Source organism: Myotis yumanensis, unplaced genomic scaffold, assembly GCF_028538775.1.
Source record: "Myotis yumanensis isolate MYYU_CA2020_CCGP unplaced genomic scaffold, mMyoYum1.0.hap1 SCAF_17, whole genome shotgun sequence".
Classification (NCBI taxonomy): Eukaryota; Metazoa; Chordata; class Mammalia; order Chiroptera; family Vespertilionidae; genus Myotis; species Myotis yumanensis.
In genome coordinates, this window is record NW_027223768.1 from 4660360 (window position 1) to 4687369 (window position 27010).

General features: G+C 48.6%; 1 protein-coding gene across 3 annotated transcripts in view; it reads right to left on the bottom strand.

Moving 5' to 3' along the window:
* Positions 1 to 815: 815 nt before the first annotated feature.
* Positions 816 to 27010, bottom strand: part of VAV3 (vav guanine nucleotide exchange factor 3) — a 166148-nt gene continuing 139953 nt past the window's right edge. Inside the window, exons 22-27 of one of the 3 annotated variants that reach the window (XM_070396983.1) lie at positions 24326 to 24360; positions 23535 to 23651; positions 22883 to 22970; positions 15058 to 15187; positions 3532 to 3683; positions 816 to 2920 (exon numbers count right to left, since the gene is read on the bottom strand). In XM_070396983.1, the coding sequence (XP_070253084.1) occupies positions 2879 to 2920; positions 3532 to 3683; positions 15058 to 15187; positions 22883 to 22970; positions 23535 to 23651; positions 24326 to 24360 (564 nt within the window). In that variant the 3' untranslated portion in view covers positions 816 to 2878. The other 2 variants (XM_070396982.1, XM_070396985.1) reach the window with 2 other exon arrangements.

Sequence of the window (27010 nt, forward strand, 5' to 3'; positions counted from 1 at the left end):
TGTGTACCCCAAAATTCATAAGTTGAAATCCTTATCCCCAGTACCTCAAAATGTGACCTTCTGTGGAAAGAGGGTTGTGGCAAATGCACCTGATTGAGATGAAATCATACTGCGGAAGAATGGGACCCTAGTCCAATACCACTGGCACCGTCATAAAGAGGGAATTTGGACAAACACAGGGAGAGCGCCATGGGACGGCCACAACCCGGGAGCTACCCCATCAAAATCAGGGCTTCGTTCCCATGTTTACGCTGAGGTTGGTATTCCGCGGTCCCCCCACTTTCCATGGTAGCACTTACCCACAGTCACCCAAGGTATGAAAATAAATGGAAAATCCCAGAAGTCTTCAATTCCTAAGTTTTAAAGTGCACGCACTCCATGCAGCATGAGGAAACCCCATGCTGCTCTGCTCCGTCCGGGCCGGGCTACGACTCATCCTTTGCCCAGCGTCTCACACTGTGAAGGCTGCTACCTGAGGGTCAGTCTCTCAGTGGCCGTCAGGCGACCGGATCAACTGTCACGTCTCACGGTGCTTGTGTTCAAGTCGCCCGTAGTTTGCACAACGAGGCTGCGGCCACGTACCTTTTCTCTCGGTGAATCCTTTCAATTGTCCCGTTGTACTCTTAGTTACTAGTGTCCATCTCTTACTGCGCCTAATTCACAAATTAAACTTTATCATGGGAATGTATGTATAGGAAAAATGAAATAGGGGTCTGGAGGACTTGGAATCTATCCCCCATGGGTAAGGGGAGGGGGGCTGCTGTAAGTCGAATTAGGGAATCATTCAATGGAAAGACTCTTCAGCTCTCGAGACATTTATTGCATGTAGTAACTATTTATTGTATTGACATATTTACAAAATACTACAAAATGCAATAGCACTCTAACCCACCATAGTACACAAGGCTGCATACGGGCAAGACCAAGTATGTGGACGCACACTGACTTCTGTCTTTGGTATTAGAAATCTACACAAACCCGCGCACTGGCCGTGTCCATACAGAGCGCCAAACGCAGACAAAGACGCCTGGGCAGCGTCGTGAGAAGGGGCTCCGACCCCCTCTGCTAGGAGCCGCCCCCAGGCCCATGAAATGCAACAGGAAGACCACACAGCACTGGTGAGGAAGGGAGTCTAGCGGCTGCAACAGCAACACCCACTCCGACCCCGCCCAGGGGTGTCTCCGCGCGTGACGCTGCTGCTTCCGTGACCACAGACAGTGACAGACAAACCTTCTCCGACTCTCAGCTGCAGGTAAGACGGGGACACACCGTGAGGGCACAACTCTACTGCACAGACGTCTATAAATTCCCTTCCATGGTCATTCACACACACACACACACACACACACACACATCAACTTTAACTGGCTTTAGCAAATAGTAATTTCTCTAAAACACAATCACAGTTTACATAATTCTGAGGTAAAGGTCCCGACTCTATCCTATCTGAGAAGGCCTAGCCCCGGGGTCTCTACAGGGGGAGGCGGGCATTGAACATTAGGTTCTGGAATTCAAGAGGGTCGGGGGGCAAGCAGGTGGCACCTCCCTGGCGTCAGACATGATCCAGAGCCTCCGACGGGCGCTTCCAGTTTGGCTCCTTAAGTTAATGCTTCTCATGCTGGGCTCTCTTCAAACCCAAAACACCCCCTGGATCTCATCTGGACGGGACTTTGTGCTACAGAGAAACCATTTCATCGGGAAAGGGCCGCGTAGTGTCTTCACCTGACTGCCTTGGCCGGGCCTCTGTGTATCACAGAGAGAACATGTCACATAAAAAGCGAAGGTTTGGTCAAATCAATCCACTGCAGAAACTCATCTTCCCACTGGCTCACACCCCCCGGCAGGGGCTGCTGGTGGGTGGGGAGACCCTCGGTGGGAAGCCGGGGGCCATGCCGAGGAAGCCCGGAAATGCCTCGTGACCCTCCGGGCCCAGAAATGCAGGCAGGACCCTGCTGTGCGTTCCTTCCCAAACCCTCAGCAAACTGGTGCGTTCCTTCCCAAACCCTCAGCAAACTGGTTTGTGCTTGTGCTGCAAATACTCCGGGAAGAGGGAGATCGGCAACTCCCTCCTACCTCGGTCTTTTTCTTTTGGGGGGCGGGGGGACAGGGGAGAAAGAAGGCCCGTGTTAATAGCTGTCGCTCCTGTCCAATGACCTCATAGACATGATAGCCCTTAATCTGCTTCTGTAAACAAGGCGTCCTCACTCAGGCTCCCTGCAGCCGCCTGTCCCCTACCAGCCAAGGTGACTTCACCAAGTGAGAGACCACGTCTCCAAAACAGCCCGAGGAGGCCACGGGGCGGGAGGGCCTCACAGGAGACGCTCGCGCTTATGCACTTTCCTCCTCTGTGCACAGTGACTCGCAGCTGTGGCCAGGACAACCGATGAGAAACGGAAGGAAAGTGTTCGCAACGAGCCCCCACGAGGCCCTTGAAGACGAGGAGTCATACTGGACCCTCCTCCAGCTGCCGACGGTGGAGCTCTCACGGGCTCTGTGCTGGGAAGGGCAACACTGAGCTCTGCTTCTTTGGACCATGAAGGAATTCTGGTGAGAAGACACCGGTGGGAAGCATTTCCTGATGGCGGCATCCTGGGTCGGGTCGGATGGAGGAAGTGGAAAGACGAACCGTGTGTTTGCTGGGCTCTTTGGGGGACAAAGAAAGCTCGGGCTTTGCCCTGGCCCCCGACAATGACCCAGTGGTCGCTGTCCCGTGCCCAGCTGTCAGCACCAGCACGTGGACCCCGGGATTAAGACTCAGGAGGGGGACGTGGAATAGCCGGAAATGCAGCTTTTGAAACACATGGGTTCGTTCACAGCCGTGCAGGCTTCGGTCTGTCCGCCACGGAAGGGTCTGGGCGGAGCCACGCTGGACCGGCACCTACTCATCCACCTCCACGTACGTGGACGGAAACCAGCCCACCTACAGGAGAGAAGCAACCAGTGAGCCATGACTTCACGCCTGCCCCTCGAGGGGTCTATGCCCGGCATGCTGTTTCCCTGACACCCCGTTAAGCTGGAGTTTTATACCCGGTGCAGGCGGATAAGGCGGGCTTAGGGGCTCCTAGAGCGGGACAGAGTTCCCATTGGCTGGCACACAAATGAATATGCAAATGAAGGAGGACACAGGCTCTGGTAGGGAATGAGTCCTCCTTCTGCTACAGAGCGGGGCGGGCTATGAGGACAGAGGTACTGGTTCCCATTCCTCCCAACTGAGATCAGCGGCCCCGAGAGACCGTCTGTTCTGCACAGCAAGTTTCTGCTCCGAGGCCGAGGGACGAACGCTCCTCAACCCTCATCCCAACCAGGAGCCACGCCTGTGCGCAGGTGACCTGCGCTTATGCCACCATCACGTTCCCTCCGCGCATTTTTCTTGCAGGCCTATTGGGGGTAAGAAACACCAGCAGGGCCCGGAGCCAGAGTTCTGGGAGGGGAGGGCTGCCGGGGGAGGACCGCTCCCCAGCAGCTCGAGGGGGGCCCGCAGCTGCCACGACCTTCGTTCACGGGCACGAGCGCACGCGAGGGAGAGCTCACCTTGCCGTTCGCTTCTCCTCGCCACCAGCCATTGCCACTCATCTTGGTGTAAATCTTCACCACGTCCCCCTTCAGCAGGGACAGCTCGCGCATGTCCCTCGCACAGAAGTCGTAGCGCGCCACGGCGATGCCCAGCACCTTGGGGCTCAGCACTGTGGAGACAGGACGGGGAGTCGCTGGTTTGCGGGGTGAGGGCCCCGAGGGGCCGAGTGGGTGAGCGGCAGTGATGCTGTCACCATGCGGAGGTGTGACTTCGGACGGACAGCGACAATGGCAGGCAGCCCGGGAGCGAGCAGCAGGATGGCTTTAGGGCAATCAGGGGTCAAGGTCCCTGCCTAAAGTCTAAAGGCCACGGTTCTGTTCTCACATTCTTCAAAACGACAAAACAGGGGCTAGTTTTTGTTTAGAAAAGGTTCCTATCTGAGGAGAAAGGACCTGAAAGAGCCAGCATACACTTCCTACCGCTGCCACACATTCCGCCTCTAACCAGAACCGCGAAGGCAGAAAGCTTTCCGTTTACCTGGAACCTTTTAGGACTAAGACTCAAAACAACCAATTTGGTTTTGCTCAGAAGGTCTCCTGCGGGGTCCAGTTCATCGCTTCCAGTTAAATGGCACTTCCTCCCCCAGCCGGCCTCTTTGCTGTTATTGCTAAACTTATTTGGGGCTAAACTCAGTTACTATTTTACATATAATTTCACTTAGGTGAAGAAGCTTAAATCAGGTTTCCACAAACACAATTTATCTTCTCTTTCCTATGAATCCTGCCTCACAGAAAACCTCCACTGACGTATGTAATTAAAAATGGTGTCAGCTAGGTCGGTGGGCTCACGGTTCGATTCCTGTTCAGGGCACATGCCCAGTTGCAGCCTCGATCTCGTGGGGGGGGGGGGGGGGGGAGCGGGGGGGGGGTGTGCAGGAGGCAGCCAATCAAAGAGTCTCTCTCATTATTGACGTTTCTATCCCTCTCTTGCTCCCTCTCCTTTCCTCTCTCTCTAAAAATCAATAAGAACATATTTCTTTACAAAATGATGTCAGCGTGCTCACCTCCTATACTCAGATCGCTGTAATGGTTGACGCTAACCTGCTGTGTTATCAAGAGCTCCCTGACTCCCTGCCCAAACCTGTCTTGAAAGGAAAACGCATTCGAGCTGCACATTTGCTCACAATTCGTGTTTCAGAACATGTTTTTATATCCACTTCTCTACCTGTCGCTCTTTGGGGTTATAAAGTGTTTTCAATTATATGTTCAGTGATTCTGAGAATCACTCACCTGGGATGGAAGGAACTGAAGTAGGAGAAAAAGAAACAAACAGGAAACACCACGTGCCTGTGTTTGTAACAGTGCCCAGAGCCCGGGCGGCCGTGATGGCCACCTGGGCCGCCTGGCAGAGCCTGCACACGTGGCCACAGGGCTCCCTGGCCTGGCATTCGTGGCATTGCAACGATAGAAATATTTTTAGTCTCCAGCTGTCAATCACAAGGTAAACAAATAGCAATGCTGTAGATTTCAGAAGTATAAAGGGAGTAAAAACAGGTCGTTTTATTTTACTGCTCAGACAAACCCACTTGAATAGTTTTCTTACTGAATTATGGGGCACGCCTTAGATGGGCTCACATAAAAATACCCCTGTGATGGAAAAAGCCAATTATCGACTGAGCCGCGAGGCCTGGCCTGCATCTCTGAGGTTCTGGAGGCTACATTTTTCTCACCTGTGAAACGAGAGGTGTGTACGAGCTGACTGACTTCTAAGGCCCTTCTAGTTCTAAATGGTTCTGCTGGGACTTAGAAGTTAATGTTTTTAAATCTGTAAGGAAACATCCTTTATCCAGCCATAACGTACTCTCCTTGATGTCCCATGAATAACCATTCCGTTCTCTGGCTAATGACAGAAACCGAGACAAAAATACCCAGACACAAAACGAAGGGCACAGTCATCCTCAGGCCATCTGTGCGGAATTTCACTCTTACATTTGGAGTCCCAGTTGGGGTTTGTGTTCTATTTATTTTCTAAACACTGGCTTTTCTCAACTAAAGTTTCTGATCCTTAAAGAAACTGATGGTTTTATAGGGTATTCCACGCCCTTTTTATACGCTCGGCCCTCATCCCTCCCCCATCTCTCCCGACGGGTTGAACAGAAACTGTCTTGCTGAAATACAGAATGGGAGCGTGCACACACACACACACACACACACACGCACGCACGCACACACACACGCGCACACACACACACACACACGCACACGCACTGGAGGAGTGGAATGCCATGGCAAGCAGTGACGCGGCGACAGAGGGGAGGGAGGTGCAGGTGCGAATGTGACCTGGGCTGTTTGGGAAGAGATGCGTCTACATGAGAAGCCACACAGAAGGCAAACTGTTTTCTTTGCAAACAGAAGCAAATGGAAACGACACACAGGAGCAGTGGAGCAGTACCTGACCAGAAAGGAGTTGAGGAAGGGGGGACAAAGCTGAAGTCTGGAGGAGGGACAAGAGAAAACCCACAGAACAGAGAGGGGGCTGAGAGAGAGAGAGAAGCAAAAAGAACATTTAGGTATCGGCAAAAGAAAAAAAAACATCTTGACACAACTGCCCTGTTGTCTATAATCACAGGAAAACTGTCTCGTCAAAGCTGGGACCTCAACCTTCGCTCACACTCACTTTGAGTCTTATTGTTTCTAAATGAAGACCCTTTTCTGTGCTGACTGGCAACTCGGGGCTGTCTGTCCCATTATGGGTGAGCACAGAACCCCACTCCGTGTTGCCACCCGGAACCCTTCCACCGTCTCCTCTGGATGTGGTGGGTCCCCGCCTTGTCACCTCCGGGAGACGGGAGCCTGCACATTCTCCGTGTAAAACATCCTTCCCGCCAAAACTTCTGAAGAAGAGCCCGCAGGGTGGAGTGCATGGCCTTCCGCAAACTCAAGAAATCCTCTCACGTGTCCAGGTGTGTTAGGACCCCTCCCCCGCCCCACTACGCGTGCGCATGCTAGCTTTCTCCAGAAATGAGACAGAGACCGCTCCGAATCTTACCACATCTGGGAGAGAAAGGAAATATCCCCCACAAAGTTTCAGGGAGGAAGAGAAACATTAAGCAACTGGATGCTCAAAAGAAAGGCTTTTCAGAGCCATCAGCATTGGCATCCGTGCCAAGTGGCTACAATTAGGATCTTCTTAAACCTCATCTACAACATGATCACCTTAAGCGCTGGCCGGTTTGGCCCAGTGGGTAGAGCGTCAGCCTGTGGACCAAAGGGTCCCGGGTTTGATTCTGGTCAAGGGCACATGCCCGAGTTGCCGGCTCGATCCCCAGTGGGGGGCATGCAGGAGGCAGCCAATCAATGATTCTCTCTCACCATTGATGTTTCTCTTTCCCTCTCCCTTCGTCCCTGAAATCAATAGAAACATATTTTTTTTAAAAATAAAATATAATCTTAAGGGAGTTATTTCCCCAGGGTTAGGCCTTAGCTTCACTCTAATCTGAATTTTCCCCCAACGAGTGGAACGGACTGTTGGATGTACCTTTGCCCTTCCCCTGGATCCCACTCTGTGAGCTCAAACATCTTCATGATGCTGCTGGGAGGTACGACCATTATCTCTGATTTTCCTCGTCTGAAACCAAACTCATCCTGAAACACCATTTCCTCCCCATCATCTCGCTCAGTCTCCCACATTTCTGTCTTTTTTCGATACGACTTCTGCATTGTCTTCGCAAACCATCCTTGCAAACCAGTGTACGGCCTCCCAGCTGGCCTTCTTGCTTTGGACTTTCTTTCCTTCCATTCTTTCTAAATATTGCTTCTTGGCCACACACCATAAACACAGACTCGCCATGTTCTCCTGAATGTGAAACCCACGACAAGCCACAGCTGCCCTCAGCTGGATTCTCACCTCGAAGCGTCTGCTCACTCGGGAATGTTGCTCCGTCACCGCTCCTCTGCTAACCCTACTCCTTGTCTCTGATGCCCAGCTCGGGTCCCGTCCTCAAGCCTTCCCTGATCTAGCCGGACACCTGTCCCCTCCCCGTCCATCCCGGCCATCTGCTGGGCGCTTATGTCATGGCCCATCCTGGCTCCGCTGCTAATGACTCCGCGTGCTCCTGCATCGCCTCCCCCATGGGCCGTTATTGGGAGGAGCGGGGACCAGCTTATCTGGCTTCTGCATCGCCACTGGATGCGGGTTGGGCCCAGGGCTACACACTGAAGCTGCCGAGCGGACAAGACTCCCAGCGGGGTCTTTCATTCTGCCAGCTCCCAGAACTCCTCCTATTCGCCTGGCTCACCTGCTCGCTTTACCTGCTCCATGAAGATTCCAACAAGACCCAGCACACAACCCGGGCAGAAGGCCAGTTATGCTCGGGTCTTACTCCCCAGGGTCCCTGACAGCCTGCATCTACCAATGATGTTCCTACAATAACTGTAATTTTTTCTGAGCTGCTGACCGGCTATTACAGACGGGAGGTCTCCTGGCATGAACCACACTGGATGCCTGAGAGGGACGCGCTGCTCCGGTTCTCCCGCCGTCCAGCTACAGCTCTCAGGCAGCTGGTGAAGGGCCGGTCGGGACGCTTCCCACTTTTGACGCAGAGTCGCGTGACTTATCGTCACCACCCTCCCGAGACATCCATTTCCACTGCCTTCGGGTCCTTAATTCTTGAGCTGGCGACACAGCCTGTAAATGCCTGGCGCCTCTGGCGACAGCAGTACCAGATAACACGTTCTCCTGGGGAAGTGTGGGTTAGATCTAGATGTGAGCAATGTCAGAATGTGGTTCTGATACAGCTATTGCGCAGCATGGTTCAACCTGCAGAACGTGTTTCTACCCACACTAGGAACGGATCCACCTATTCCCACACACACAGACCCCACCTGCTCTACCAACACGTGACGATGTGAGGGTCAGAACCAGCCGAGGAGTTCGAACAGGAGCCTGGAGGGGGCTCTTATCTCCCGGCCCTTGTCTTCCTGGCCTGACATGCACGTCACCGCCCAATACTGCGCACGTTCTGCCTGCTGGGCATCCCGTCATTTGGGGACCCTTCTTGCGAAAAACAAGTCTCTTATTCATAACTGGACCCACCGAGACCACCGTAAGTCAGTGCGGAGATCTCTGTCGTCATTTGCAAACTGCATGCTCTGGTGGGGGCCTCCCTTCCTTCCTCAAACATGTTTCGCTCCCGTTCGCAGACAGGAGGACCTGGCTGGGCGAGACCCCCACATCCAGGCGGTGTCTCCGCTGACTTCCCACACGCCTGGTGCCTTGTACGCACTAACGTTCACGGAGCGCTGCCAAGTAAGTGGCCCATTGTCTAGTGACAACATTTTCTCTAAGAATAGAATAAAATATGATCTCCAAGTTAAACAAACGAAATCCTAAGTCCTGAGACTCTCTAACTGAAACGGAAGTCATCTGCTGAGTAAATACACTGGGAATCGAATCTATCAGCATAGCCATAATCGACTGATTGGCAAATCATTATAGAATGCTATTCAGTTCTGAGACTTGACCAAGAAAGGGAGCCACACAGCACAGACGTACTCCAGATACAAGAAGAGCACAGTGTTTACAGAACAGAAACGTAATGAATGACAGCCTGATACCTATACCTTTGTTGTTAAGGCTAATTTTGTTGTTTTTGTTGTTAATCCTTACCAGAAGATATATTTTTTTCCATTTATTTTTTTTAGAGAGAGTGGAAATGGAAGGAGGGAGAGAGGGAGGGGAAGAGAGAGAGGAAAAAAAACTACATCGATGTGAGAGAGACACACCGATTCGTCGTCTCCCGCACATGCCCTGACTGGGTCAGGGATTGGACCTGCAACCCAAGTACATTGCCCTTGACTGGGGGGAGTTGAACCTTACAACCCTTGGGTGCACAGGCTGGCGCTCTAACCACTGAACACCACTGGCTAGGGCTGTCAAGGCTAATTAGTCGCTGCCTTAATTAATAAGCTCTGCCTTGATCAGGCAGCTCATGTTCATGAGCGAATGAAAATCTATTCAATTTTCAGTGACGCTTAACATGTGCACACGGTGGAGACCAAGTGCAATCAGCACTGCTCCTCGGGCCCCGTGAGCAAGTCCCACTGTGTTCCGGAACTGCCACTTTCCTTCCATGACGTGTGTAAGTGAACACAGCCCTACACACCTGCCCATTGCTCTCTGGGATAGACACTGCCTAACGCTCAGCTCCAAGTTGTAGCAACCACTTGGGTCCACTCATTTGCATAATAAAAAGCTGTTCGTAAAAATGTCAGGCAATTGGACCGATGATCGGCGCAGGGATCCCTGGGAGTCGGCTGCCCAGCAGCAGCCAAGAGGTTTTCTGGAGAACCGGGCGCTAAGTGGGCCCTCTGATGTGCCATCCAGGAGGTACCAGGACTGTCTACAGATGGCCCGCAGCAGAGAACATGCTGGATGAATGTTTCATCGGAAACGTGACCCCTCACCTGGCGTGGTTTCAGAGTGTGGGCTGCATCTTAGACCCCAGCAGCATTCGGTATCTGCTCCCACCTCCCTCCATGAAACAAACTGAAAACCCCTGGTTCAGGGCTTACTATCTATGTTACATATTGTCACTGAAAAAAAAAAAGGAATAATTCAGATTGGTTTCATTTCATTGAATGGGGACGTAAGTGGTCAAATCTCCTTTCACATGAAATTCAGATATAACAAGAACAACGTAGATCTGGAATCATTAGAAAAAGGGAACAGGTGCTTTGTATGCAGTGCTCAACAGGGGAGGCCACCCACGAGAAACACCAGGTCTGAGGCCTTCCCTATTAATATGGAAATTAGGTCACCCGACATCTCCAGGGGTTTCAGATGACTTAGAGGCATCAAGTGTATGGAGTCCAAATCCTTACTCTCCGAAAAGAGTCGGCAGACGTTTATTAGATAACTACCAACTTGCAAAGTGCTGTGTTAGGAGCTACAGGAGACACGACAAGTGAGACAAGTCTGACTTCACGGGAGCTTACAAATCAGCGAAGAGACAGGCAAACGGAAACGGAGATGTGGGGACTGTTCATTCTGCTTCGAGAAAACTCCGACGAGCCTTTGGGCTCCAGCTGAGTCCCTCCCTACAAAACCTCCAACCTGCCCGGCCGGCCTGGCTCAGTGGTTGAGCGTCAACCTGTGAACCAGGAGGTCACTGTTTGATTCCCGGTCAGGGCTCATGCCCGGGTTGTAGGCTCGATCCCCAGTGTGGGGTGTGCAGGAGGCAGCCGATCCATGATTCTCTCTCATCATGGATGTTTCTATCTCTCTCTCCCTCTCCCTTCCTCTCTGAAATCAATAAAAATACATTTTTTTAAAAAGAAACCTCCAACCTTCCAGTCACTCAGGCCAAAAACCTTAGTCCTTCTCAAACGGTCTCTTGCTGTTCCAGCTCACACAGGATGTGTGAGAACGACCTGCTGGGTCACCTTCCAAGTATAGCACCTGCATGGCCCCTCGGTGGCACCATCTGTCACGGATTGCTCAGGAGCAACTGGTCTCCATCTTTCTACCTCGTTCCTCTCCCCGTGGTCCTGGTTTCAACAGAGAAGCCAGAGGACGCCTGGAAAACCTTAAGTGGGACCATATCTCTCCTTTGCTTCCGTCCCTCCAAGGCTTCCCACTGCTTCCAGAGTCAAGTCCCGTCAGGCCTCAGTGGTCTGGCCCCCCTTACGGCTCCAACCTCTCCCTGCTGCTGTCACTGTCCCCTGTGCTCCGGCCGTGCTCAGCCCTGGCTCCGACCTTCACTTTTTCCTGCAAGGTCACTGGTCTGGTCGCAACCACCATGGCCGCCTTTGCAGTGCTTGAAGGATGGCTCTAATATCTGTCACCACATCACGGGGACCAGGGTAATCTCTACTTCGTTTGCAAGCCTACCTTCCTCCCACGCTTTCTCACACGTCAGCGACCGCAGCGCTTTAACGGCTGCTGTGTCTCCCAGGGGCCGCTGGTCCTGACTTTGCTTCTTGAGACCTTCCTTTACCAATGTTTGGGGTTTTTCTAAACCATGTTAGAATACACTGCACACACAATCTCCCTGAGTTCAAGTACTTCAGTGTGGACTTCCTAAGCGCAGAATACCGGCCTGTTCCGTTTGGCCTTATCTGGCGCTTCCTCGCGGTTAGACTCAGGTGAAGCCTCTTGGAAACAGACCACTGAGGCGGGGCTGTGTTTTGGGGGAATCACGTCTGGGGGTGCATCACACCTGTCTGTCCCATTAGTGATGTTACCTCTGATCACTTGATTAAGTGGTTTCTATTTTTCCAACTTTTCCAACTAATACGTTCTTGTGAGAAGATCCTTTGCTATTATCTAAATAACGATAACCAACATTTTTTTAAAATTAGCCAACTCTACTCTGTGGTCCAATTAATTAAGAACTTTGCAAAATGTCGGAGGGCTGCTGGTGGTTATGAAATCGCTCATGGTGCAACTTTCCCCGGTGTAATTGGTCCATTAACATTGAAAGCAATCTAAGACGCTATCTTTAAAAGCGCGTAATAACATCTCTAATCTCATCCCTCCCTCCTCGGAGGAGAGCGCCGAGGCCCCTGGGGGCTAAGTCACTTGCCGAAGGTCCGACCTGAACAGCATTAAGTATTCACGGAGGAGCAAGTCGGGCAAAGGCAGCCCGGTGCCCTCCAAACACACCAGCCCTCGGGGGCACAGGCCGCGGCCTCGGGCGGGCTTGCTGGGACCACTGCTCACAGGCCCACAGCACAGGGCAGAGGGGCTCCCACGGAGTCACTGCGGTTTCCAGGGAAGCAGACGGCTCCCTCGTCTGCCCGAGTCCCCCCTCTATTCTCGCCTCCTCCTTTCTCTCTCCTTCTCCCTCGGAAACACTCAGGTCATTCCAGCGACACAAAGTCGCAGAGCCTGTGGACAAGGGGCTGCAAACGTGAAGTGCTGGATGCCCCCTGGCCTCCTGGGTAATTCCAATCTATGGATGTTTCCATGGTGCTTTTTGGTGTTTCTGTTTTTGCATTGGTATGAGGGCCTTCTGTCCTAACCGCGTCATATTTCACTGACTTGAAAACGAGTTGGCAATCTCGTTGGTAAGAGCATTCTAACCCGGACAGTGCAGAAGCGAGCAGCCTCTGCCACACGCCCGGGACTCTCCTATCACAGCCGAACCAAAGAGTAACCAGCAGCAGGTCTCAGCTGGGAACTTCCGTCCAGCCTCCCTGACACAGGGTGGCTCTCGGCTGCAGCTGGCTGCTCGGTGGCCTTTTGGACGCATGGTCCCCGGCAACCCTTCTTGGTGAAAGCTACTGTTAGGTGCTACTGAGCAGAGGTGAGCACACACATCCCACACACACGTTCCATACGGGATACCTAACATCCCCCCCGACCACAGCCGGGCCAGCCCCGAAGGCTAGGCACCTACACAGAGGCAGGGCTTTCACTCAGGGTGACCCCTTGTAGAACTTGGATAAGCAAGGTCTATCTAAAAAATCATAAAGGCAAAGATTAAATTGCTGAGTTAAAGTCAGTGATTCTACACAACTCTTACAAACACGGGGAACTGTTTCTGTGTGAGAGGAGGAGTGGCAGTAGCAGTAAAAGCTGAAGAGGTAGAGAGAGTAGCGGCCCCGTCTCCTGAGGGTGACCACGTGCAGGGCCACGCTGAGTGCTCCATACCCAACACCGGGGGCAGCCCTCAGGGCCAGCACAGTGTTCCCAGTACAGCCACTGCAGCAGAAAGAGTCAGCATCAGGTCAATAAAGCATTGGGGCAGCCTAGCCGGTGTGGCTCAGTGGATAGAGCACCAGCCCTCACACTGAAGGGTCTTGGGTTTGATTCCAGTCAAGGGCACATACTTCGGTTGGAGGTTCCCTGCCCTGGTCAGAGTGTGTGTGGGAGGCAACCAATCAAGGTGTCTCTCTCACATCGATGTTTCTCTCCGTCTCTCCCTCTCCCTTCCACTCTCTCTAAAAATCAGTGGGAAATCCTAATCCTCAATTTAGGATTAACAACAACAAAAACAAATAAATAAACAAAGCACGGGGCGGAATCACAGATTTGCGTGAAGGTTATAATCCTGTGACATGGGAACGGTCGGATGGTCGTGGAGTGCAGACTATGGTGCATTCCTAACTGAATGAAGTACTAACTCGTTTCTTCCCGGTCACTTCATGAGCGACCTCCTCTCTGATCACCGGACAGAAAAACATAAAACTCCTCCACCTGTCTGAGAATCTAAGATACCTGGGTAACACTGGGCTAAAAGATAGAAAGATAACTTCTAATCGGTGTTGGAAGTTTCAATCTCGAGTGTGCTGTGACTACCTTGATTGGTCATCTGTCAGGAATCCTTGCGAAGAGAATAGCTATGACGTTATTCAAATAAACACCAAGCCTGTCAGTGCGTGTGACAAATCACTTGAACGTTTGCTTATGGGACATGTATAAGACTTTACCGACACTGTTAGAGCCCTGACGACACCTACTTCTCCCTCAGTTTCTGCTTCTGGGGGGTGGTGGGAGTTGAAGTTCTATTGCACAGATGTAAATTCTTTTTTGAAATACCTCTGGAAATCCCAGTTTTGCTGAGGCTAAGCATTCTGGGAGTAATAAAATTGTATTCAGCCTCCAAAACAGTTTTATGTTTGTTTTTTTTAAAAAAGATATCAAACTAAGAGAATGAAATCACACTTTACTCCCAACATTTTTCATCAGGATGGTCTCTCTACAAGCTCTGTCTACCTCCAGGAAGATCATATGACATCAAGCGGTGATGAGAAAAAAGTGTCCGCCTTGAGCTCACATCCAACCAGAACCTGCTTGCAGTCTGCGTGCTAATCTTTGATGACCAGTGCTCGATCCAAAAGACAGTGGCTGCTGTATGCTTTCAGCAATACTGGCGACAGAGGAAACATGATCCGGAAGTCATCTTTAAACAGGATCGCAGGAGATGAGAGAGCTGGGCATGCGCCTTGCTTAAATACTGCTACCCAAATGGCGCTATGACCGCAGACACGTGTAAAAGAAAAAGAGGCTGGCTGCCCTGGCCCATGTGGCTCGGTTGGTTAGAGGATCATCCCGTACACTGAAGGGTCACAGGTTCGATTCCTGGTCACGGCACATAACCAGGTTTGCAAGTTCGATTCCAGGTTGGGGCATTTATGGGAGGCAACCGATTGATATTTCTCTCTCTCTCTCTCTCTCTCTCTCTCTCTCTCTCTCTTGCTCTTCCTCCTCCCCCTCTCTCTAAAAAAAAAAAATCAATAAACATATCCTCTGTTGAGGGGTTTAAAAAAAAGTTTGGCTGATGTAAAAGTCATTGCAAAGTACAAAACTTACATATTAACATACCCTTTACATTTGGAGCTCTGAATACAAACATGGTTTTTAACTTGGCACCAAGAACCGTATCTGGAAGCGTTTTAAACCTGTCGGTCCGTCTGACTCTGCTTAGCTGGAGAAAGCCCTTGCTAAAGGCATTAGCGTGTTAACTGGTTTAGATCTCAAACTTTGGAAGAAAGAACTGAACGCTCTTGTGCCCCCACCCGTTAGAGGGCAGTACTCACAGCTGCTGCCCACCCTGCTGCCCCTCTGTCCAGCTGCGGGCTCTGGCTCCTTGTATGGAAACTGGAGGGTGGTATCCAAGCTCCGGAACCCTTCCTTCAGGGAGTGGTGCTTGTAATACTCCACAAGTTCCTGAGGGCAAGAAGAACAAAAGATCGTTGTTAATAAGGCCAGGTCGGTTCTCAAACGCATGGACTCCTTCACATACACTGACATACGTATGAGGATGGGCCATTCGGCGAGAAACTTTCCATAAGCCTACGGAACAGTAAGCAACAGTCGCCCCCTGCCGTCTGCGCGTTGGGGACACCTGCCCGGTGACTGTCTTGGTTACTCGGCCCCTTGTAATGGGAGTTGTCCCTATTGTCCCTCCTGGATGGAGAGCATCCTGTGAGTCTCCGCCAGACGTGGGAGGGACCACACTCCATGGAGAGAAACCATGCTCAGCGTCAGTCTCAGAACAGTAATTATTGCTCTTATTTATGAAATCCTTGCTTTTCTAAACAAAAACAAAGGGAACAGCTGTTTGCTGAATATACAGCAATTTCTAGTTTCCTGCATTTCCTTCCAACGTCACAAAGAGCAAACTTGATCGTCGATGCACTTCTCCGCGGTGAACCAGCGTCGATAAGCCACGGGTGCTGCTAGGCGTTGCGTGTGGCTGACGGTGAAGTGTCCACAGGTGCCCATCTCCCAGCTCTGCGTGGCCTCTGGCGCGTACACAGGTCCCTGACGTGGCTCCTTCCAATCTTCTCTAATACCTCATTGGCCTTAAATACACCAAGCCCAATGTAATCACCTCCCATCTTCTTTCACACTAAAATTTCAGGGAATTTCTTATGAGATGCTGGTTGCATGGATTCTACACAAATCCAAATCCGCTGACTTTAAACAGAAATTAAATAGTAACGAATTCATAACGGGAAAAATGTATATTATGATTGGATGAGTACTGGAGCTATAACATCTCTTACAAACAGCTGAAATGAAAATAAAAGCAAAATCCCTTTTAACTCAATTATTTATTGCTTCTACTGCAGTACAGTCGCTGAGAAACAGTGTGGAACCTACCATGGCTTCTAAAAATCACACCGATATCAACTTAGTATCTCCATCCCGTAGTTATGTTCAAAGTTCCCAAAACAAATCAATCGGGCCAAAATCACCCGGAAGGAGAAAAGGAGAATCGTCAATGATCTGTGCATCATTTATGGCCTCATTCCGAGCTGTGGAAGATCACCGGGTGGAGAGTTCCTGGGTCACAAAGATTATGGAGGTAAGGCCCCTGCCCTCCTGGGGTTCTCACCCTCGAAGGAAAGTGAGGGATTATGGGAGTCCAAAGGCAAGACAGAGAACTTCCTTTTGTGAGTCCTTTTTGGAGGATGAGAGGAGTTCATGATACAGCCTGGCTTACATTGAAGAACATGTACAACTTCAAAAGCCAGGAAGGAGGAAAGGATTGTTTTATTTTATTTTTTAGTATATTTTTATTGATTTCAAAGAGGAAGGGAGAGAGAGATAGAAACATCAATAATGAGAGAGAATCATAGATCAGCTGCCTCCTGCACGCCCCACATGGATGGACAAGCCGCAACCCGGGCATGTGCCCCGACCGAGAATCGAACCGTGACCTCCTGGTTCATAGGTTAACGCTCAGCCAGTGAGCCACGCCGGCCGAGCGGATTGCTTTAAATAGAGCTTCGGGCTGGGAAGAGACACGAGGTGATGAAGACCACACTCACAGACTACAGGCAGCGCGGTGGGGCTGAGCACTGGATAAAGCAAAGGAGATTTTCCAACTCTCACATCTGTGAAATGGGGATAACAGAATTTCACAGAGGATAGCAAAGAGTGTCTGAAGTGCCAGGCACATATGAGGATCATGACAGCTGCCACCATCCCCTGACCAGGCGCTTACTTAGTTCCTCACAATCTTCACAAAAGAAACGAGAGGTGGGCCTTGTCCCCAGGGATGCACAAGTCCCGGCGAGCTTCTCCCACGTGTGCAGGTCACAGAGCTGGTGTCTGCCTCCAGCGCCGTGCTCCCACCTGCATCACACTATGAGCAAGCAGTTCCTGGCAAAGGTAAGCCCACACAAGGGGGGCTGCAGGGAAGGAGCACTTGCCAAGAGTCCGTGATGGGCCAGGAACTTTATTTACGTAGACCTGGGGTGCTAGGCTTTTAGACACATTATATCTATAACTTGAAATATGTATATGTATATGTATATGTATATGTATATGTATATGTATATCTGCGCAGGTGGTGTGCTCAGTGGTTGAGCACCGACCTATGAACCAGAAATTAAAGGTTCAATACCCAGTCAGAGCACATGCCGGGGTTGTGGGCTTGATCCCTGTGTGGGGTGTGTAGGAGGCAGCTGATCAATGATTCTCTTTCATCGTCGATATTTCTCTCTCTTTCCCTCTCCCTTCCTCTCTCTGAAATCAATAAAAACATATATTTATTTATTTATTTATTTTTTCTTCCTTCTTGGATCCAGATTACAGGGATCCTTGATGAAGAAAAGGAATTTGTAATCTGACAAGAAGAAAGAGGAGGAGGAGGAGGGACAAAATATCAGACAGAAATTTATATCCTCAAAATGGTTTCAATGATCAGAATATGGCATTTGCATTACAGTGATTTTTAACATGGTCTGCAAAGGCCAAGTCTGAAATTAAATTCTAGAGATGGATGTTACTATGTAACTTTTTCACATAAAAAGGGGAAATCCTGCCAGGGCTCTGGAAGAGCAGTGCTCACATACACTGTGAGGATGATTCCAATGACTCCAGAGGGCTGTTCTTTTAGGCTCCTTAAACTGAGTAAAATGTAACAAATACGGAAATAAACCGGAAAGGAATAAGCCAGTAACTTTGAACTTCAATGTGATTTGGTTAGAGGTAATACAGATTTTATGTATTTTATTAGAAACTAGAGGCCCAATGCATGAAATTCTGGATAGAGGCCCAGTACATAGGGAGGGAGGGAGAGCGGGGAGGGGTCCCTCAGCCCGGCCTGCGCCCTCTCGCAATCCAGGACCCCTTGGGGGATGTCCGACTGCCAGTTTAGGGATAGGGCCTAAACCGGCAGTCAGACATCCCTTTCGCAATCTGGGACCACTTGCCCCTAACTGCTTGCCTGCCTGCCTGCCTGCTCAGTGCGCGTCATAGCGACCAGTCGTTCAGCCATAACGGTTGCTTAGGCTTTTATATATATAGATTAGTATGAATTTAGGTTTATGCGAAGTTGGCTTGAGTGATTGTACTGAGAAGGTCTTGGGGATCATTTCATACCTACCCACCTCCACATTTTAGTGAAGAAAAATGGATTTTCCAAGCCCTAGGGTCATGCGAATGAGTAAGCTGCAAAACGCTTCTTTATCACTTCACTAAGCATGGGATACATCCTAGCTCCATTTTTACAGTCTTAGGGGGGCGAGCCTTCCCACACGTTCCTAAGCAGGTAGAATGAAATGGTGCCGCCTGGATCTTTTCCCAGGGCTGCCTTTCTGCTTCCTGCCTTTCAGTCTAATCCGCCCCTGCTTACAGTCATTGACCTTCAGGTACTACAAGTAAATAAGACGACTCTAAACAAAAGCAATGGCTAAGCTTCCCTTATCTCACACTCACACAGAGGTGTCGGCAACTCCAGTCTCTCTCGGAAATAATGAGCCCGTCACTCCCGTTACCAAGGCAACAGGCACCGGGGATGATTTATAAACAGCATTTGGCCCTGGAAGGTCTGGCGCACATGACAATTAGAACAAAATTAATGCCTTGTAATCTGGAGGCAGAGATTCATTTAGAATTTGAATTTAATGATGAGGAAAACACCAAAAATCTTGATTCACCGAGTTACGGAAGCCCAAGGGAAACAAGTGAGGTCCCAGCCCCCGCAGGCCGAGCCTCTCTTTGGGGAACTGGCTCCTTTAACACCAGTTCTGGAGGCTGACGGTGCTTTACATCCGATTCCAGATTAAAATTTCATTCCAGGCCCTAAGCAGCTTCCGAAGTAGGAGAACAGAACCCGGCCACCAAGATGGGAGGATGTGAACTATTCTGAAGAGACAACTCAAAACCACAGACCCCACTCATATGGGAATTGTGCTATTGGACACCAACAGCATAAAAGGCAACGCCATGAAGCTGTGTGGTCCCGGGTTAGAGAGGCCCCCACATTGCCAGGGTGATGGTGCCTGTGGGCCTCCCCCTCCTTCCCAAGGGGCCGGTTCCTGGCAGGAGCCGCCCCTCCGATCCCGGGTCCTCATAGTATTTCCTACTTCAGGTCCAAGGACAGCACTGTGGTACCAGGCGGATGTCCTGATTTGAAAGCATCTTTAGAACACAGTGGCGTCCCTTCTGAATCCTGCAAACACACGGCGGCTTCACAGTGAGGACTCCATGCCAATGCTCAACAAGAACAGAGGCACCAGGCGGGGCAGCTCCAGGCACGCTCAGCTATCTCGGCATCATCTGCTACAGGCAGGTGCTAACCTGGGCCAAAGTGTTTTCCTAAGACTTATCAGCTCCTTATCTTTCATTCCTTTTACAATTACTGTCAGGAGTAATGACCGGGATGGTTCTCAGAAAGGCATCCTTAGGCGATTTCATCACGCTAACGTGCAGGGGACACCATTAGCAAAACCACACGAGTTTGAATCAAGCACAAGAGAAAATCATGCGTAGAGAGACTCTATGGACAGGGTGTAACCCGGCACACTGCTTTACAGCCAACTATATTTCCAAAGCAGAAAGAGCACACTCTAAAATAATGATGAAAAGAATAGTCAAGCCCTAGTCAGTTTGGCTCAGTGGATAGAGCGTTGGCCTGAGGACTGAAGGGTCCCAGGTTCGATTCCGGTCAAGGGCACATGCCCAGGTTGCAGGCTCCATCCCCAGTGGGGGGCGTGCAGGAGGCAGCCGATCAATGTCCTCTCTCATCACTGATGTTTCTCTCTCCCCCTCCCTCTCTCTCCCTTCCTCTCTGAAATCAATAAAAATATAGTTTAAAAATGTATCGTCAATACATAAACTAGTCACACAGTTGTTTACTGTCCTTATTGAGTATTATGTATGTCCTATGCTTTTTAGAGGCCTGGAGCGTAGTAGGTCTGCACACCAGCACCACCACAGACATGGGGTTCAGGTGTTGCCCTACCATGTCACCAAAAGATAGGAATTTTTCAGCACCTTTTTTGTTGTTGTTGTTGATTCTCACTGGAGGATTTTCCTATTGATTTTTAGAGTGGAAGGAGGGGGAGAGAGAGAGAGGAGGGGAGAGAAACATCCATGTGATAGAGAGGCACATCGATTGGTTGCCTCCCACACCCACCCCAACCAGGGCTGGGGATCAAGCCTACAACTGAGGTATGTACCCTTGACTGGAATCGAACCCAAGACCCTTCAGTCCGTGGGCAAAGCTCTAACCACAGAGACAAGCCAGCTAGGGCTTCAGCTCCATTTTAATCTTACGGGACCACCGTTACAGATGCGGTCTGTCACCGACGGAATGAAAGAGTTCCGTCCGTGGTACAACCGTATATCCTTTGCTAATGTTTTGTGGTTTCGTCGTAGTTTTGCTACAATTCTTAATGCCCTCCCTTGCACCGACTGTGCTGCCTGCCTTCCAGAAGATCCATCCAGGATGTGGAGGAAATCATACCCATGTGTCTCTAGCAGTGGCATTTCAGCCCTCATGTGAGGGCTGCTCATGTTAGCTCTGGGACAGGTCCTTTTAACCCCTTTCCAGAAGACCACTGCGCAAGAGGGCATTGCTCTCTGGTGCAAACTACTGGAGTCCTGGGTCTCTGCTGCTTTTCTCCAGCCAAGGACCTCTGTCACTAGCCTAGTCGCTGAGGTATCTTGGCTTTTCCCATCGGACCGCAGCTGCTCAAGAACTTTCTGGAGCAGAACTGGGTGGCACAGAGCTGCACTGCTCAACCCTTTCCAGTGACTCTTGCTTTCCTTCGGTCTGCTCGGCTCCTCTGGTGGGGGGGGTGGTGTTGCTGTTGTTACTTTCCCAGTCGGCAGGGCTGGAACTCATCGTTGGCCCCACAGCAGTTTGAAGCCTCCTAGTAACTGTGACACGTGGAGCAGCCTCGTTCCCATCCCCGGGAGCCCTGCACGTGCAGACTCGAGCTGGCGTGCCCTGCAGGGAGGAGATGCCCCGCCCTCTGCACGCTTTGATCATGTCTGGGCTGGGCTGTCACGCAGCATCGGTGCTTCCCCAGGTCCTCAGGTCCACCCCTCTCTGTGCACAGCCTGCCGGTGCCCACAGGACGGGAGTCACAGCCCGCCGGGGGGTGCCTGGGCCTGGAACAGAGGTCCCACTTCCCAGGACGCGATCTCGCTGCCCGCCTGCGAGGTTGGACAGGGACTGTGAGATTTCCCTGCAGAGGTTTCTGACTTTCTCTTTGACTCGGGATGCTGCCCTTTCTGGGAAACCCCGTTCCCGCCTTGGCGCCGGGCCAGGTGTTAGAGCAGGCCTGCTAGTGCCTGCGTGGAGGCTCTCTTACTCTCCGCTCTAGCTTTGATGCTGACATCTGCAAAGTGTTTTGAGATGTTTTCCGGAAGGCCGCAGCCTGGATCACTGGATTGATGGCCTGATCAGTAAGAGGTCCTTCCTGATGCTACTCAGTGTGCCCGGGAGACCACTCCCCACGCATCGCACGTCCTGGGTCCAAATTTTCATCATCTCGGGAAACGCCCTCAACCCGAGAAACAGGCCCGAGACCACTCTTACGGCAACATGAGCTCTTGTACTATCAGCAATGCATACACAGTACAGTGAGGTACAGGCGTTATCTGTATGGCATAGACATAATATTCTTAGCTACTAATACAATTATTAGGTTGTAATTATTTAAAGTGGACATTTTATTAAATAACTGTATTAAATTATTTAAAATTGTATATTTTATTAAACAATCTTTTTTCTTGTAAAGCAGCTATTGCATGTATACTATTTTAATTTAAATGTAAAGTTCCCATGAGATCCTTCTATGGTAAAAATGGTACCTTGTTCATGTTTAATTGTGCAAGGTCATGAAGGAGAGCACAGAGCATTTAAAATAGCAGAAAACAGCCCAGCTGGCGTGGCTCAGTGGTTGAGTGTCAACCTGTAAACCCGGAGGTCACGGATTGATTCCCGGTCAGGGCACATGCCGGGGTTGTGGACTCGATCTCTCGTAGGGCGCATGCAGGAGGCAGCCAATCAATGGTTCTCTCTCACCTTTGATATTTCTCTCTCTCCCTCTCCCTTCCTCTTTGAAATCAATAAAAATATATTTTTAAAAAATCGCAGAAAATACAAAAAGTGTTTCTATGTGATAGTATATTGCATTTCATATTAAATGACCCTAAATGTGAGACGTGTTTCACCAATTACAGTGACGACTTTTTGTGCTATAATTTAAAATACCTTCCTCTATCTGAATGAGGAGGTAGAAGTGGAGGAAGGAAGGGGAGGACAGAGGTGAATATTCAACATTTGCTGGGTTTCATCCAACACAAGGCAAAACTCACACAGAGAACCGAAAGGTCACTGCATTTGAATTTGTCTATTACTCTGACTCATAAGGAGTGTAGACTCTGAAATACTATCTAAAACTTGCTTTACAGTGAAAACCATGACTAGCGCACTATAAAACAATTGGAATTTCTAAAATTAGAATTTTCAGAATCTCCTGCAAATTGATAGTATGATTCTCTTCAAACAACTTCTCAGTGAGCAGAATTTCCATAAAACTATAGAATTAAACTGACCTTCCCAATTAGAGAAAAATAAGGCCCACAGATTGAAACGAACTAATCAATGCTTACCATTAAACTTTTAAATTTTCTATTTTCTGCAATGTGAAATAAGCCATCTCTCGTTACAATCTTGATGTGCTTTGCTTCATTATTGTACCTGTGGGCAATGAATAACTTATGAATATAAATGTGGTTTTAATCAGAAGAAATCAATAATGGCCAGAGGGCATGCCCCAATAACGCTACAGGAATTAATTCGGAAGACAAAATATATACCTTTGCCAATACAGTGGCGACAACTAATTTACCAAATATATTTACTAGATCGGTTGAAGATACAACCAATCTTTGAAGGGAGAAGGGAAATTAGATTTGACCAATCATTATGCTCAATGTGTTTAGTAAGTTCCACTGGAGAATATAGAAAAACAAAATAGAACAAAGTCTAGTTATTTATACTCTTAGAATTTACCAAAAACATACACACGTCAAGTCACCCAAATACAATGTTATGACGAAAGCTAATATGCCAATTAGCAGCCTGTACCACTTCATTGTGTTTTTCTAGCGGATGTTTTCAAGTAGCAGTGCCGTCTGGATAGAAGCATTATTCCTGCTGTAATTAGATCCTTGGTTTTCAACTTCGGGGTTACACATGTCGCAGGGTCTGCGCAGTTGCAAACAGGAGCTCTATTTCTGTGAAATTGCTTGTCCTACTTACTTAATGCTAATTGCATATTCGCCCGACTCTTTGGTCCGGAGCCTCACCAGGTAAGTGCCGTTGGGCCTGTTAATAAGTTCAGTCTCCGCCTGCAGCCTCTCCATCGCCCCGGCGTACCTGGAAGAGACAGGGAGAGGCATCTGTGATGTGCCTGGAAAAGAGCAGGGGCTACAAGTAGGCACCTGCCACGATTTTAACTTCGTGGCAGCGCTGAGCTCTCTTGACTTCTGTGCCAACTAATTCCATCGCTTCAAAAGGAACAATGCAGAGACATCCTTTAGTTCTTCCAAACACAAGTGCTCCACAAAGCTAACAACAGTAAAATGAACCATGCTTAACACACAGGAAATATTTATCAAATAAATGAATGAGACAAGGAGAGGAGCCAATAGGTACCAGGTTAGAGAGAGCTGTAGGGAGTTTAGGGAACACACACACACACACACAACCCCAAAACTTCACCTTTCCTATGTACACTATGAAATGAAATCTACTTTGAGCATCTTTCTCAAGAAAACTCCAGTAACCATTTAAATTATTTTTTTAAACTAATTTTTGGATATAAGATGAATTCTGTTAGCCCACACATTAGCTAAGCAATTTTCTTAAGAAACTAGCAGTAGTGAGTAAAATATGTCTTTAAAAGTTTTTTTGTTGTTGCCTTTGAACACACCTCCATCCAACAAATGGACATGGAATGTGGTTTGGCACCCCGCCCCCCTCCTTTATGGCGCCCTTGAACTACGGCTATGGCATGTCAGCTCAGCTGCATAAACATTTTTAATACTTACCAAGGCTGGCAAGAATAATCTACTGGTTTGGGCACCTAGGATATAAAAAAGCCAAAATAGATTAAGTTTACTTAAGGGAAGCTTTTAGAAATCAATCACTAATTCAGTTCAGCTGACTCAGCTAGAAACCCCTCAGTAGCACAGCCCCGGGTCTATCCACCGGCCATTTCACACATAGTGAATCACGGTCTATGTCAGGGAAACAGAACATAATTCATCTCGCTTTAATCCATCCTTTCATTCATTTTGCTGCCACTGTACTTCCAAGGGGAGCGATAACAGGAGAAATATGAACTGGAAACTTTGGGTATTTATTATCAAGGCAGCTTCGTCTTATCATGGAAAATTAAAAGGAAAATGTTAGGGTAACCAAACAGCACCCCGCTTTCTCAAGACATTGGGAAACAGGCCCAGCAACAGTATGTAGTGCAGGTAGCCTCTTCATCTGTAACGCAAAGTCTAAACTCTGATTTTCAGGGAAAAGTCATGGAAAAGATTCATTTTTCCTCTTTTCGCAAAAGAGAAAAATAGTACATTTTCTAAGCTCACAAAGAAAGAAAAAGAAAGAAAAGTTCCTCTGGTTGCTTATGGAACCTAGAAAATGAACAAAGCCAATGCAGGTATGCTAATATTCGTGAAATAACAAGTAAAAGACATACTCTGTAGATGGGCAAAGTTGATAAACCCAGGAGTACAGACAGGTTGCCTCCTGTTCACAAATTTTTCATGAATCATGTGACTCTGTGATATATCCGCACCATGGAATATTCCTGGGCCTTTTTACATCCAGTGATTGAAAATATTGTTAGCATCATTTTTAACAGTGAAAGCAATCATATTTCAGAGGTGTGGCCAATGGGAACATGCCTGGTTTCATAATAGGCTGCTACTCTTTTGTCCTTTCAGATGAAGAGTTACATATCAAAGCATTACCTTTCTGTTCAGAATATCTCTAAAGCTATCAACATTTAAATATTGTGACCCAATGAATTCCATTTCTAACTTTACCGCCTCTAAAATCTCGATACATCGCAAATAATATTGGAAGTAAGTTACGCCCCTTCGAATCCTGCAAACATTATCTTAGGCCCTTTGTTTTGCAAATAGGAATCAATCTTCAACAGTTTCCCTTCCGATGGGAAGATGTACATGGCCTCGGAAATTTCCTCAGCATGCGCTCAGGTACGGATTAAATGAAATGAAACGGTGTGGACTTGGAATATGAAATGCTTAGTATCTGTGACCTAAGCATGATTTTAGGTTCCCAACGTCCTCATGTGAGAACATACAATCTCCCGCTACCTGCCATCATGGGAACACCACTGCTCTCAGCACAGGAAGCCTGAACCCTGTTTATACAAATGACAGAAAACGAGCTAACAATCCTTTTTGCTTATCTGATTAGATGAGTCAACTTCAACAGATTTTCAAGATTATAGAGAAGATAAAAAATATGCGACATTCGATCACAGAATCAACAGATCAGCACATGCTTCCGGATTCCCTCTGCTTTTGAAATTAATTAAGCAGGAGTGAGTGGAGTGAATGATCCTACAGGTGACATTCTGAAATCAAAGATGGCAGCCGCCGAAACCGGTTTAGCTCAGTGGATAGAGCGTCGGCCTGCGGACTGAAAGGTCCCTGGTTCGATTCCGGTCAAGGGCATGTACCTGGGTTGTGGGCACATCCCCAGTAGGAGATGTGCAGGAGGCAGCTGGTCGATGTTTCTCTCTCATCGATGTTTCTAACTCTCTATCTCTCTCCCTTCCTCTCTGTAAAAAATCAATAAAATATATTAAAAAAAAAAAAAAAAAAAAAAAAAGATGGCAGCCGTTCACGCGTGTGACATTAAAAAGATGCTCCAGCCAGCCGGTGTGGCTCAGTGATTGAGCGTCGACCTATGAACCAGGAGGTCATGGTTCGATTCCGGTCGGGGCACATGCCCAGGTTGCAGGCTCGATCCCCAGTGTGGGGCATGCAGGAGGTAGCCAATCAATGATTCTTTCTCATCATTGCTATTTCTCTCTCTCTCTCTCTCTCTTGCTCTCGCTCTCTCTCCCTTCCCCTCTGAAAACAATAAAAATATATTAAAAAAAAAAAAGATGCTCCAGTATAGAGATCCAGGAAGGATTGAAATATGGCAAGCAAGACAAATTAAGGGTGGTTTTGTTTTTCCCAAACCATCAACTCCATTATTTTAGTAAAAACATTTATTTACCTAGAATCAAGAACTTTAAATGTTTCACAGAAAAATCCACCCTAAACAGCAAATTATGGTAAAATAATGTCACCCCTAAACAGAAATTTATAAATCTCATAAAGCACTAGACAGTACGTGTTATGTTATAGTCGTCTGTAATAATATTTGAGTACTCATTCATTCTCCGTGTATCAACCTAATGTGTTTGATGATTTTGTAAAATGTCATTATAACATTAAATCAACAGTAATGACAAGCTAAAGCACAGTAAAATGTATTTAGAGATTTGATTGAAGAATTGTCGACTTTGATGCTTTCCAACACACTAGTTCAAGTGTAACATCTCTCTGTAACCCAGCGTGACAGGGACTAGATTAGACTCCCATCTCCCCTCGGTGGGAAAAAGAGAAATTGGTACAGTTCATCTAATCTGTAGCTTTGGTGATTCCTCCTAAAGCCTTGTAGACAATTTAATTTTATAAATT